Here is a 14,854-nt window from a genome sequence, read left to right as displayed (position 1 = left end):
TGTTCAGTATGATTTGTATGTAGTGGTTTTTCTTTGTAGTTTTAATTTACATTCCCTGATGACTAATGAAGTTGACTACCTTTTCATATGCTTGCTGGCCATTTAGATGTCCTCTTTTCTGAAGTGTCTGTGTGTGAGATATATTTTTTCAAAAATCCACAAGACATTATTATTATTACTACTATAATAATTATTGTTATATACAGTCCATATTCATTTAGATTTACTGGTATATTTATCACTTTCTTTGCTCTTCAATCTTTGCTGAATCTCTAAGGTAGTTTATTCATTTTCATTGATAACATAGGATTCCATGATGTGGATATAGCACAGTTTATCTGTTTTACTACTGATGAGTATTTATTTGGGTAATTTGCAAGTATTGTTTTCTTTGTACCTAAAGAATTTATTTTAGTAATAATCTGCTGGTAGCAAATTATTCTAATTTTGATTGTATGAAATATCTTATTTTGCTTATTCTTAAAGTAAGTTTTCACTGAGTATAAAATTCTGGGTTTGCATTTATTTTTTTTCAGCACTTTGAAGCTGTCTTTCCACTGTCTTCTGACTTTTAATGATGCAGTTAAGAAGTCAGATGTCTGCTTTGAGGATATACTCTGACTGCTTTTATGATTTTTTTTTAGTATCTTTATTTTTAGATTGTCTTTGTTTTCTCTAGTTTTACTATGATTGTTTCTAGATATGCATTCCCTCTGCTTGAGCTTGCTTAGGTTTCCTTGGGTTTCTTTAATTGGTGGTGGGGTTTTTTTCTTTTTCTTTTTCTTTTTTAGTTCCGTGTAATTTTCAGTCTCTGACTCATATATTGATTTTATCCCATTCTCTTCCCCCTCATCCTGGGACTCCAGTTAAATATATGTTAGACCTATTCATTGTATCCATTGTGTCTCATACTCTCTTCCCCCACCCGTTACTCGGTTTCTCCATGCTTCGTTGTTGATAGTTCCTTCTGACTTAACTTACACTTTACTGATTAAGTCTAATCTACCATTAAACTCATCCATTGATGCCTAAGTTCTTATTTTATCTTTCAATTCTCTGATTTCTGGCATCTTTTTCAACTCTGTTATATCATGTTTTATAGTTTCCTGTTGCTTCTAAACATTCTTAAATTCAGTATCCATCTCCATGTATGTAGTAAGCATAGCTTTTCTACAATCTATGTCAGATAATGGCAGGGACTCCAGATTTGAAGTCTCTTATTTCTTATCATGTTGTCGTCTCTAAGTGTGCCTCGTTTTTATTATTTGCTGAGCATTTTATGAGAGAATTTGCTTTCAGGAATACTTCAAGACCTAGATGATGGTTGCTCCCCCACCTCCCTTGGAGCGTAGCCCTTCGTGAAGGGGAGTGAGATTCAGGGTGTTGGCAGCTGGTTCTGTGCCTCTGGTGGCCACGTGACTCCTCCCATCCTACTTGTCTCTGGCCGGCCTTTGTGGATCTGGCCGACCTTTCTGGGTTGGCATCACCACTGAGGCAGAAAAGGCTCTACTCCCTTCTCAAAGCTCACGTTTTCTCCTTATTCTCTGCCTGATAATTAATAACTGTTAGATCTTTGATATTTTTCTAATGGAAGCATTTTTAATTTTGTCTAAATTTTTAAATTGTCTTTAGCTGGAAAGTTGATCCTGGTCATTTAGTCTGCCGTAATCAAGCCTGAAGTCACCTTTTCTGTAAGCTTAAATACTCCTGACTTGTCTCCTCCTCTAGGGTCTAGTTTCCATCATTGTTCCATCTTTGTTGCTTTTTTTCCCCCAAACTCTACATCGTATTTCTCTTCATTTTAAAAAGGGTGACCACATTTATCAAGTTGTTATTTAAAAGTATCCCCCTTCCCAGTAGTTCTCACATTTGTAAGCCACATCTTTTAACAAAGTTTTGTGTTGCCTGCCTATGTTATCAGAATATTTTATGTAATTATTGTTTCTTACTGAGCTCTGTTAGTGAAATGGAAATAAGGTCACCATGTTTGTTTCATCTAGTGATTTATCAAACAAAGAACACTGAGAAACTAGACACAGATAGAGGAGGTAAGGTGATCGAGACAAGTCAAATGTCCTTTCTGTGCTTTAATAAAAAATGGATGTGCTGTTATCAGAGCCAACTAGACATTTAAAGCCAGAGCGGGGGAAGCAGGGTCTGGCATCACCCACAACACAGGCACCATGGCTCTTTGGGAATACTCTGCGTGCCGTGGAGACAAGCTGGCTCTGAATTATGGTTCTTCTGCTTCCCAGCCATGTGACCTTGAGTTACGACCCTTTCTGAAACTCTCGTGCCTCCCAGGACAGTAATCTCAGTCTTGCTGGTGTGTGTTGAGCATCCAGCATGCGTGCCTGGCATGTATTTAAGGGCTCAGAAAAGAGTCGTCTTACTCTAGTTTTGTACTTTACAGTCGCTCAGCTATAAAGTTGTTGCTTCTTTTGTTTTGAGATGGAGTTAGTCAGAATCACAAGCTAGGTTGAGTTGAGGCTCATTTCCTGCTCCTGACTTATTTTCTCTTTTAAAGGGAAAATGTGTTTATTTTCAGCTTCTAAGCTTTACTCTGGTGTTGGATTTATCCCCTTAGAAAGAAAGGGCTGCAGTAATGTGGAGAAGCAGAGTTTCACAGCCAAATCAGGTACCACATTGACTAGTTTATTACTCCTTTTGCCTGCTTCCTCTAAATTTATGTTAAAATAGATTGCATACTTTCTAATATAGAATCAGTAGCATTTAAACAGCTAGTTTTTTTCCATTTTCATCTTTGATTCATCTTTTTAAGGTTTTGTGATCCCCCCCCCCCGCCCCCCCCAAACACACGTACTTTTTTTTTTAGTTTTTTGGGTTTTTTTGGCTGCTTTGGGTCTTCGTTGCTGCACACGGGCTTCCTCTAGTTGCGGCGAGCGGGGGCTACTCTTCGTTGCAGTGCGCAGGCTTCTCATTGCAGTGGCTTCTCTTGTTGTGGAGCACGGGCTCTAGGCGTGCGGGCTTCCGTAGTTGTGGCACGTGGGCTCAGTAGTTGTGGCTCACGGCCTCTAGAGCGCAGGCTCAGTAGTTGTGGCACACGGGCTTAGTTGCTCCGTGGCATGTGAGATCTTCCCAGACCAGGGCTCGAACCCGTGTCCCTGCATTGGCAGGCGGATTCTTAACCACTGAGCCACCAGGGAAGCCCCAAGGTATTCTTTTTCACTTTCATCGTCATCATAGCTGGTAAAGTAGTGAAGATAAAAATATTTATCCTGCCTCCAAGAGTAGGAAAAAGGCCCCCGTGATATAGGTAGATTCAGGTTGTGGGTTCAGTAACTTGGAGGATAAAACAAAGCAAGCATGTGGACTGCCCCTCTCCTCCCCATCCTTACTGCTCTGCTGACGACTGTCGGCTCTGCCGCTAGGGCACCCTGAGGACTGCTGCACAGAGGTTACTGCTGCTCGCCCCCCAGCCCAGGGATTGGCAGAATCGCACGCAGGCGAGCAGGCAGAGAACACGGATACTTGTACAGCCCGCTGCGTGTCTGTCCTCAAGGGCAGGAGCCTGTGACACAGCTGCCCGCGTCAGTCCAGGAGCTTGGCTGACGTCAGCTGTGAAAGGTAATTGCTTTTTCTTGGCTGGCTAACAAGAGGAAAGTTACTGTGACGAGGACTGTAGGAGCCCTGCTAACCCAGGAGAGGAGCAGGCGGCAGAGTGTGGCCTCCACCCACGCCGCTGACGGTGTGTTCCCTTCCGCGCTGGCTAGCGATGCTAATACTTTCGCCAGCCTGTTCCGCAGAGTGTAGGAACGGAGGAAGAATCTTTCTTTCAAGAAACAAGAGGCACAGGGAAATACAAATGGGGAATATTTTTGTTTAGTCATTTAAGTAAGAGGTTGGAGTCCAGGCTGGCTAGAGGTCAAAAGACTTAAGGCCTCCCTGAGGGTCCGGAAGTAGACTTCCCGTCTCAGTGCATGCTGTAGCATGTTACTGAAAACAAGGAGAGGAGCTTGAAAGATATGCCTTTATTCAGAAAGGCTCATAGCAAAGCCTGAGTGCCTCTCCTCAAGGTGGTAGTAGTTTCCAGGGCCCACCTCCCGTATTAGGGCAGAAGTAGAGAACCTGAGGAGCCTACACGCTCAGGGGGAATCTGACTGAGGAGCGCTGAGTTGTACCCCAGTAAAGCTGTGCCTTTAACCGGCACACTTAGGCAATCAGGGCACTCCAGAACATGGCACTTGTGGTTGTCCAGGGGTGTTGAGTCCTGTGTTAGGTGTAAGGAACAGCTATTTATGGTAGGTTGTGACAGATGTAGGTTGTGGCATGTTTGGGGAAGTAAAGCTCTTTGACCAGCTGCACATCTTCAATCTGGTAATAACTGGTAAAGAAGATGGTAAAGATTACCATCATCTTTATTTGAAAGAGGAGAATTAAACATGTCTCCAGTGACTGAGCTGAGCAGAACCAAAAGGAAGCGTTAAATCTGTCTTGTGACTTCACATGGGTGGAGAGCTAGAAGCATTAGAAGTCTGATGGATGAACTGATAATCGTTGAAGCTGGGTAGTGGGTCTGTGGAGGTTCAGCGTACCATTGTCTCTACTTTTGTGTATTTGAAATTCTCTGTAATAGATTGTTTTAAGCCCATGGGAAATGGCATCTATTTTGTAAAATTAGAAGTATAAAAAGCCAACCTCACACCAGTCAGAATGGCCATAATTTAAAAGTCTACAAATAATCAGTGTTGGAGAGGGTGTGGAGAAAAGAGAACCCTCCTACACTGTTGGTGGGAATGTAAATTGGTGCAGCCACTGTGGAGAACAGTATGGAGGCTCCTTAAAAAACTAAAAATAGAGTTACCATATGATCCTGCAGTCCCACTCCTGGGCATATATCTAGAGAAAACTCTAATTCGAAAAGATACATGCACCCCAGTGTTCATAGCAGCATTACTTATTGATACAATAGGCGAGACGTGGAAGCAACCTAAATGTCTATCAACAGATAAATGGATAAAGAAGATGTGGTACATATGTACAATGGAATATTACTCAGCCATAAAAAGGAATGAAATAATGCCACACACACACAAAATAGAATACTACTCGGCCATAAAAAAGAGTGAAATAATGCCGTTTGCAGCAACATAGTGGACCTATAGATTATCATATTAAGTAAGCAAGAGAAAGACAAATATATGATATCACTTATATGTGGAATCTAAAAAAATTATACAGATGAACTTACTTACAAAACAGAAATAGACTCACAGACATAGAAAACAGACTTATGGTTACCAAAGGGGGAAGTGGGGGGAGGGATAAATTAGGAGGTTGGGATTAACAGATATACACTATTATACATAAAATAGATAACCAACAAGGACCTACTATATCGCACAAGGAACTATATTCAATATCTTGTGTGTGTGTGTGTGTGTATATATATATATATACACACACACACACATAACTGAATCACTTCGCTATACACTTGAAACTAACATAACATTGTAAATGAACTGTACTTCAATTTTTTAAAAATCCAGAAATATTTCTGAAAATTTTAGGGGAAGTTTTTATTAGTTAGAGGTAATAGTATAAATCAGAGAGCTGCCTCTACATCTGTAAGCTAACAAAGTAGGAAATCTATAACTAGATTAAGCCCTACCCTTCATCCCTTTTACATTGAGTCATTCCCACTACCTGGCAGCTAACATAGGGCCAGTTCTTCTTTCTTTTCTTTTTTTAAAAAATACATCTCCCAGGAGCACATTTCTTTATATATACACAACATAATGATAACCGAATACAGTACAGTAAATCTGCAAGCATTTATTGCCTGTTGATTATATGCAGACACTGTACTAAGCCCTGAGGATAGAAGTCATTGACTTCAAGAGGCTTACATTCTAGGAAGGGGGCTAGACATGCAAGTAAAATAAAGCACAGCATGACTACTGAAACAGTAGAACTCTAAAGGATCCAGCCAGCGTGGAGGGGGGGGTTATGAATGCCAGACTCTGTGGAGAGGGGAGGTGTGTGCAGCGGTCTCCTGGCGAAAGTGGCGTCCGAGGGAGGGTTCAAGGATGAATGGGAGTGCCCTGGGGCATGGGCTGCAGCACTGACGGGGCAGCGGCCAAGCCAGTGGATTAGTGAAATTATGCCTGGTTTGGTAACGCCAGACTATAAGGACTAAGGTCAGTTGTGGCAGGAACTAGAGGTAAACCAGACGGGACGTGAAAATCTTTGTGAAAATCAGGCTGAGGAATCTGAGCTCTGTGTTGGGACTTGCCAGTAGGACAGCAGCATGGTCAGAATTACCACCCTGATTTATGGTTTTAAGTGCTGACTTGACCTCATGTGTTTAATCTCTTCCTGTCCTCAAGCTCACGTGTCAGTTACAACATTTTCAGTTACAAGTAACACAGAACTCAACTCACATGGTTTAAACCCAACATGGATGAACCTTGAAGATATAAGCCAGTCACCACAAGACAAATACGGAATGATTCCACTTACATGAGGTGCCTAGAGTAACCAAATCCATAGAGACAGGAAGTAGAGCGGGGGGTCGCCAGGAACAGGGGGAAGAGGGAGCAGGGAGCTATTGTTTACTAGGTACAGAGTTTCAGTTTTACTTCTGGAGATGGATGGTGGCGATGGTTGCACAAGAGTGTGAAGGTACTTAATACCAGTAAACTGTACACCTAACAATGGTTAAAATGATAAGTTTATCTTATGTATATTAGTACAATACAAAAAAGTACCAAAACAAAATGGCTTAAACCAAACGGAAAACATTATTTCCTAACAGCTTCCTTGGTAGAGCAGCTTCAGACTTGGTTAGTTGTTGATTCAACAGTATCAAAAAGGACCCAGGTTGTCTTCAGCTGCCCCCTCCGCCGGCCTCCACCCACCTGCTTCCTCCTCAGCCAACTCCCTTCATAAGACAACTGCCCCAGTCAGAAATTTCTTTCCAACAGACTCACAGATATGGAGAACAAACTAGTGGTCACCAGTGGGGAGAGGGAAGGTAGGGGTAGGGGATTAAGAGGCACAAACTACTATCTGTAAAATAAATAAGCTACAAGGATATGTTGTACGGAGCAAGGAGTATAGCCAGTATTTTATCATAACTTTAAATGGAGTATAATCTATAAGAATTTTGAATCACTGTGTTATACACCTGAAACTAATATTATTATAAATCAACTATCCTTCAATTAAGATAAAATAAATTTCTTTCCAAAAGAGCATCCAAGAAAAGAGACCATCTAAGAGCAAGAAAGGCTTCCAAAATCACATATTCCTCAACATCCCCACTCGAATGTCTAACAGCCATTTCACCTGCAGCACAGCCAAAGCCGAGCTCCTGACGTCCTCCTCCCCGACCCTCTTCTCACCATCTTTCAGTCTCACTAACTGGCAGTTCATTCTTTCTCCAAACCATTCCTGTACTCAGGCCAAAAACCTTAGAGGCATCTTGGGCCCCTCTCTTTGTGTCCCACCCTGCATCCATCAACAGATTCTTTTGACTCTGCCTTTAAATGTTTCCAGGGTCCAGCTACTCTTCACCACCATGACTCTGCTTTGAGCCACCACCATCTCTTATCTGGATTATTGCAATAGCTTCTTAACTGGTCTCCCTGTTTCTGCCCTTGGTCACTTATTCACTCATTGAACAAATATTTCAGTGAGTACTTAATATGTGCAGGCATTGCTCCAGGTGCTAGAGGTCCTGCAGGTAAAAATCCCTGCCCTCCTGGAGCTTTCATTCTGTTCTCAAAATAGCAGTCAGAGTGATCTCTTTCAAATGTAAGTCAATCATGTCACTTCTCTGCTCAGAATTCTTAGATTTATGCTATAGTCTGTATGTGTAGGTGACGATGAGGAAAAGCACGTTTTAATCTCAGGGTGCCTGTGCCTCTGACGAATGCTGTCATGTCACAGAGAATAGTTCAGTTTGAATGTGAACTTTTAAAGTGCGGAAAAAGAAAGAGGATGAAAAAAATAGTTTCTAGCATGCGGGATTCTAGAAATAGAAAACACTGCATTGAATGACTTCAGAGGCATCTATGTGATAGAGTGATCACTCCAGTAATGATTTCTTAACCACCTGCCTCTCATCCTTTTTCCTTATTTTCCTGAATTCTTTGGACAAGTTGAGCTCTCAAAACACATTGAACATCTATTCAATGGATGTACCCCCTCTTGAGTTTTTTTAAATTGAGCTAGGACGTACATGCAATAAATTACAACGTTTTCAGTATACCACTTAATAATGTTTTGCCTGTGTATGTTCCCATGTAACTTCTAATCCAGATCAAGATATACCATTTTTCAGCACTCCAGAAGACTCCCTTGTTCCCTCTTTCAGTCCATATCATCTTCCAAATGTAACCAGTATTCTGACTTGTATCACCGTAAAATTAATTTTGCCTGCGTCTGAACTTTGCATTGATGAAATCTTTTACATCTGGTTTCTTTCATGCAAAATTAGGTCTGTGAGATTCATCCATGGCATTGCAGGTAGCTCTAGTTCTTTCTTTTTTGTTGCAGTATCATATTCCATTGTGTGAAAATACACAATTTATCCATTCTACTATTGATAGATATTTGGGTTACTTCCTGTTTTGGCTGTTATGAGTAACATGTCTTTTGTTGGCTGTAAGCATTCATTTCTCTTTTCACTCTGGGAGTATACTTGCTGGGTCATAGGATATAGAACTTATGCTTACGGATATAGAACTTTAGGAGATAGTGCAAACAATAAAGTGGTTGTACCCTCTGAGGGGTGTGAGATGTCTTCCTGGATCCAGTGGGTCTGAGCTGCTGCCTGACCCATTATTTGTTCATGTTTTTGTCTTCCCCCTGCTCTACCCCAAGCCACAGTGTTGAACAAAAGTAATGATTAGAGCACAAAGACAAGGTTGAAATTGTGCAAGACGGAATGTCAGTAATCCTTGGATTAAAAGGGAAATTCTCCAGTGACCTATTATCACATGACACGGTTCTGTTACCTTCATCACATCAGTTTCAGTTCCATTTTCTTAATACTTGAAATTTTTTTGAACGAGGTGGGAAACAAAACACGGTAGGAAACCCTATTCCTAAATAGTAAATGTTTGGGCTACAGAATTAGGCGAGACTGGAGGGGGCTTAGCAGTGATCTGATTTCATGCACATACTGATCGCTAGGAATACAAAGTGACGAACAAGATACACAGAGCTTCCACCACGTGGGGAGGCCGACCGGCAATCGCAGTGCACCGTGGGGAGAGCCGTGGGGAGGAGCACGGTAAAGAGAAACGCCAGCATCTTCCTTTACGTTACACACACGAAAACCACAACACTACTGCGCCGGAGGTGTGGGGTTTCCACACGTCACGCAGCTCTGCAGCACCAGCCGGGTGGCCTACCGTTGCCTCGGTTCTGACACTGTCTCCCTGGAGGTGGCATCAGACTCCACAGGTTACGGGTCGGTCCCGCGGGAATGACCCCACCTCAGATGCCAATTGCAAATCTAGGTTGTCACTGTGCTTCTGACCGACGAGCTCCAGATCAGAGGATCCCACGAACCCCCTTGGGTTCGATCAGTTTGCTAGAGGGCACAGCATGAGCCAAGCCTGGAAGCTAGGTAGAGCCAGACACACCGGGAGCTTTTAGAAAAGTTAAATTTTCACTGGGGCTGAAGCATAGTGTTTCAGGGGAGAATAGTAGCAAGCAGTGAAGCCAGAAATATAATCAGATATCAGACCATGAAAAGCTCTGAAATAATAACAGCAGCAGCCAATTGGTTCTGGAGGAATTGGCTTTTTCCAGACTCCGGACTAAGCACATATCAAGGACTATCTCATTTAATATTCAGTATCCTTAAAACATAGGTACGTTATTATAGATGATAAAATGTAATTAAGTAATTGGCCAAAGCTACAGCCCTTAAAATGACAGGTCTAGACCTTAAATCCATATCTTTTGAATGATCAAAAGCCCATTCTCTTAGCCACTCGTATAGATAATACCACGTAAGCCATGCTTTATCCTCCTAGGAGCTCAGCTTCTTAAATGTGATCGTGTTTTATTATAGCGGCACCATTTAGGATAATGATTCCTTTTAAAGAAAAAACTTCACAGACCTTTAGTATTGACTTAAATCAGCTAGTGTTCCTTAAATGGACGCAAGTATAAAACTGACATAAACTCCTGGTACTTACACTGCTCGTATATCAATATAAGTATACCAATTAATACCCCCCCCAAAAAAATATATATAAAGTGAATGAAATGCACATTAAGTAGCACTAATTTAATGTCACTGATGGTGATTGGTGAAAATCGTTGCTCTGGATGAGTGAGTGGCACTGACACCTCGCTTGGTCAGGGCACCCTGGCTGCCGGCGGCTGTGGGAACTCCACTTCCCATACCTGACCTCTTGTTCAACCTTCCAGGAAACCGTAATGCCGTCTGGCTTCACTTGGAGTGTGGACATCTCACACATTAGATCCACCACTTCCCGTTCACCTATAACACCTGAAGCTGTGCTGCACGGTACCCACAGGATTGTGAACCCACAGTCTCTGAAATACAGTTTATGTGTTTTAACGCAACTTGAATTCAGAATGTTTTTAAATTTCCGAACTTAATCAAGTGAGATTCGATCTGGAAAGGACTTTGGTCTGTGAATGAGAGTGGGAGAAGGAGGACGGCTAGGAGGGGCACGTGTGCTGGCTTTTGAGGGCTGCTAAAGTAATGCTTAGTAAGAGACTCTTCTGACTTTTGTTTTTCTGCTTCTTCACAGGGGTTGGCACCAGGAATTATTACAGAAAGATTGGCTACAGATTGCAAGGTCCGTACATGGTAAAAAATCTAAAATAACCGCCACACCAGCGCACCTTGATACGTATCCTCCCTGGCAGAAAACAGAGATTCAGGATGTCTTGAACACTCAGCACAGAGGCTGAGCGAAGCACATGGACCTCCCTGACCCCCTGACAAGGAGCCTCCCCCTCGCCCTCCCGCTGGAGCCACAGAGACTGGAAGCCGCGCTCAGGGCCGGGCCGGGCGTCTGCTGACCAAGCCCATGGAGCCTGGGCGCTCAGAGCTCCCGCACCGCGCCCTCCTGCATGTTCTCAAGACGTCACTTCCGTTTTCGAGGCTTAAGTCCTGTAACCAATTTCTAAATTCTGCATGAGGCCTGCAAGTGACCTAACCATGACTCAGGCACAGTGACAAAAGCAAACTGATCAACTCATTGGAACTGCACGGTTCATGAACTAAAAACTGGCTATGTCATTTGAGGAGGACACTTAGTTTCCTATCAGCAGGTTATTTTTATCCTGTACAGACAAAACGCCAGGTTGGGACATGTGAAAACTGTCACGTTGATCTCTGACCTATAACTACATATGCCTTCCAGCACAGGTCAAGAAAATGAGCTTTTGTTTTCATGGACATCATTCTGGTTTGAAATAACAGTGTGATGGGGAGAAAAGAAGCAAGATTGTAGGCTTGTGTTTCAAGCTTGAAACCAGCCTTTCTCATCTGGGCGTCTACCATCTATGAAGGGCCATTACAGACATCCATTTACAGACATCCATTTATTTCACATTTTTAATCGTCTGTACTTTGCACACTCTTGACAGTTGCAAAACACCGTGGGCGGCACTTTCGCCCAGAGAGGCGTTTGGCTTCCCCATTGGTCTGTCCTGAGCAGGCAGAGTCTGCCGTGCATGTGTCTGGGTTTGGGTGACGTCTGTGGACGTCAAGAGGCACATCCACAGGAGCTGTTACCTGCATTTTAATTCTTTAAATGGATTTTGGTTTGTTTTAAATGGAGAAAGGTCAGGGTTAAACTTTTTTGTGAAAGCAAAAAAATGGAAAACAGGCCCAAATCTAAAAATAGGAGAAAGACTGGCTTTTTCAAAGTTTCATCTTTATAGAACTGCCTTTATGTAACTTCCAGGTAACCTACTAAGGAGGCTCAGCCTGGAGAGGGTCAGTTCTTAAGAACATGGCTTAACCCTGCATCCCTTGGCTTCTGTGGCATTTTACAAAGGTTTATTAAATGGAATTGATTCTTCTAAAGGTTTGAAAAATAAAATCTTCAACATACAAGGAAGAATCACGAAAGGTTTTTTCCTCTCCCTGTAAACGCAGTGACATTTGCCATGAGTTTACAGGTTTGGGTTTCCTGCCTGTGGCACTGTTTTTGTTTCTTCCTGGGTGCTGTTTGCCATTTTGTTAAACTGCTACAAGGCAAATGGCATTGACTTCCTGTGGGCTCGCTGTGGCACTGCAGAGGCTTTCTGTGAGTGCTATTTAAGGAATTCAGCTACTTCTCAATTTTGAGCCAAACTGACGATTATAGCCTAGAAGACAGCCTCTCAGATAACTAACTGAGGAACTGCCCCAGAGAAGCATGGTTTTCAGCACAGTCTTGGGGGGGGGAAACAGATCAGCACATACACAGCGAGTCAGTATGGTCTTGGCACCTGGGAAGGAAGTCTTGTCGTGGAAGGAGTATCAGCATTGGCTTCCCAGCCAGAGAGGCATTTAATCTTGGTGTTTAACGTGGACATTCTTCTACTCAGTGTGCCCTTTTCTTTAATAATTAAAGCAGATGTACAGTGTATGTTTGATGGGCCACAAACAGGCTGTTCTGTTCAGCATCAGATTCAGGTTAACTCATGGATAAGCCAGAATGACTTCCCCAGACCTCGATATGCAAACATTTCTTTTACCAAGCCTTTCTGCCGCCAGAAGCTTCAGCTTCTCCCCTCACTGCCAAGCACTGTCCCTGGCATGTGCGGTGCCTGGCGCCTCCACAGCCTGGCTGGCCTGGCTCTCCTAGAGATACGTGCGCCTGCTCAAATGGACCACCTCGTAAGGAAGATCAGTTAGACAGGATCCTGTCGGCCTCCGCGTGAAACCTTTAAAGCTGCAGCTTGTGTTTCTGATCTGTATTGAATGACTCCTTAGCAACCATCTCAGGCCCACTCACATAGCTCTGCTTTTGACTCAAGTTTTTCTTAAATCACCTGGAGAGGTTTCGTTGTTGTTTTTAAATTATCAGAAACAGACTGAAATCTATTCAAATAAAAAATGAGACTTTAAAAATACATTATCGCCAAGTAAAGGGGCCTGGTAGGGCTCACTGTTTCCCCAACTTAGGAATGAATGTGGAGCCCTTTTAAAGGAAAAAAATGTCTGCTAACACAAAAGAATACTGAAAAGTACAACTTAAAAACCAAAGCCTGTTCTACGAAAACAGCTTTCGAATTCAACTTTTCATTTCCAAAGGTTTTTATGGGTGGTGGTTGTTTTTTAAGATTATCATCTAATTAAAAACAAAATTTTGTTCATAAAGAACTCACAGACCCTTAAGCTGATGAAAGAGCTCAAGATCTAGGTTCTGAAAACCTGGGCTCCTTTATTAACTCTGAAGCTGTGGGCAAGTCCCCTCCCCTTTTTCAGCTACACGCCCCCCCCCCCTCCAATTTGTAACATGAGAGAATCGCCCATCTGTCAGGGTAAGCACGAGGTCCAGTGGGGTCCCATTTGAGAGACGCTGCATAAACCACGACATTATGTAAAATGCCGTTACTCCAGTGAAGTGACTTCTCAACAGATGTGTGACCTCGAGCAAGAAAACTCTTGCCTCTCAGCAAGTTTCCTGTCTGTAAAGTGGAAATGATAATTTCTCCCTCGTGCAGTAGTTGTCAGGATTAAATGAGCTCACGTATGTCAGTTTCTTAGACCAGGGCCTGTGGAACGTAAAACACACTACAAGTACTGGCTATTATGACCAATATCTAACAAGTGCAGAATCTGGCCCATTTTAACATGAGAGTTTCTTATCTGTTGGCAATAGAATCTGATTTTTTGCTAGAATCTCAAACTTTTGCTACAGGCCAGTGTCAGAAGAATAGTATTGCTGGGGTCTGAGGCCTTCTCTCCCATCCTCTGATTGGTCCTTCTGTTTCATTCACATAAGTCTAGGGTTACAAATTGTCAGATCCATGCTTTGAGGGACAAGAAACTAGCTGAGACTCTGCAACAGCAAAAAGCATTTCCAAATACCACTGTAATTCTGGGGGCTTCCCGGAAAGTTGTCCAGTATTAGATTAGCATGGACTGCGGTCTCCCATGAGTGTGCACAGGTCGCCATATCCACTTACAGAGTCCCCTGAGGGAGGCTGGCACCTTTCGTGGCAGGGAGGAGGAGCAGTGCCACATCTGTGCCTTAGACTTGTGTGCCCTCTGTACGGTTGTGTTTAACTCCGTGAAGGCAGTTCCAAAAACTAAGCTTACAGACCTTTTAAAGAAACTGATTTTAACATAGACAAATAATCAAACACACGCCTGTAACAAGGGGCAAACCAGCTGCTTTCCTACATCCAAATGTGCGGCCTTATCTCTTCCGGTCTCCACATGCCTAGAATACCCTCCAAGGAGGGAACTGCCATCTGAGGCCCACCATGCGCTGCTTCTCTATCTAGGCCACCCTTATGCAGCCCTCAAGGTCAATGCTCGTCTCCCCCCCGTTAACAAATGAGGACACAGGCTGGTGTCATCATGGCCGGGCCTGAAGCCCCAGGGCCACCACGTGGCCCAGTAGAGTCGGCACCAGCCCTCAATGTCCACGGACCGCACACACAGCCACGTGAAAGGCGCCCGCAGCGCGGCCCAGCACAGAAGCCCCGAGCTCAGCTATAACACTAAGCGGGTTTAGGATTCCAACGCGAGTCACTGACGCGGCCTTTCTCCACTCCACCCCCATGTTTCCTCTTTTTGGGGAAAAATGCTTTCAGTCAGCTTATGTTTAAAGAAGACACAAGTATTGAGCAACGAGGCTGTGCTTTCTTACTATTTCATCCTCACGACAGA

At 43.2% G+C, this 14,854-nt stretch overlaps 1 protein-coding gene across 1 annotated transcript in view; it reads left to right on the top strand.

The window, feature by feature from the left end:
- Positions 1-13,089, top strand: part of ELP3 (elongator acetyltransferase complex subunit 3) — a 115,828-nt gene extending 102,739 nt beyond the window's left edge. Inside the window, 1 exon segment of the mRNA XM_036856399.1 lies at positions 10,767-13,089. Coding sequence (XP_036712294.1) covers positions 10,767-10,843 — 77 coding nt within the window. The 3' untranslated portion in view covers positions 10,844-13,089.
- Positions 13,090-14,854: the final 1,765 nt, after the last annotated feature.

This window comes from Balaenoptera musculus, chromosome 6 (genome assembly GCF_009873245.2).
Source record: "Balaenoptera musculus isolate JJ_BM4_2016_0621 chromosome 6, mBalMus1.pri.v3, whole genome shotgun sequence".
NCBI classification, from domain to species: Eukaryota; Metazoa; Chordata; class Mammalia; order Artiodactyla; family Balaenopteridae; genus Balaenoptera; species Balaenoptera musculus.
Note: the sequence above shows the minus strand (reverse complement) of the source record. Positions and strands in the feature narration are given on the sequence as shown.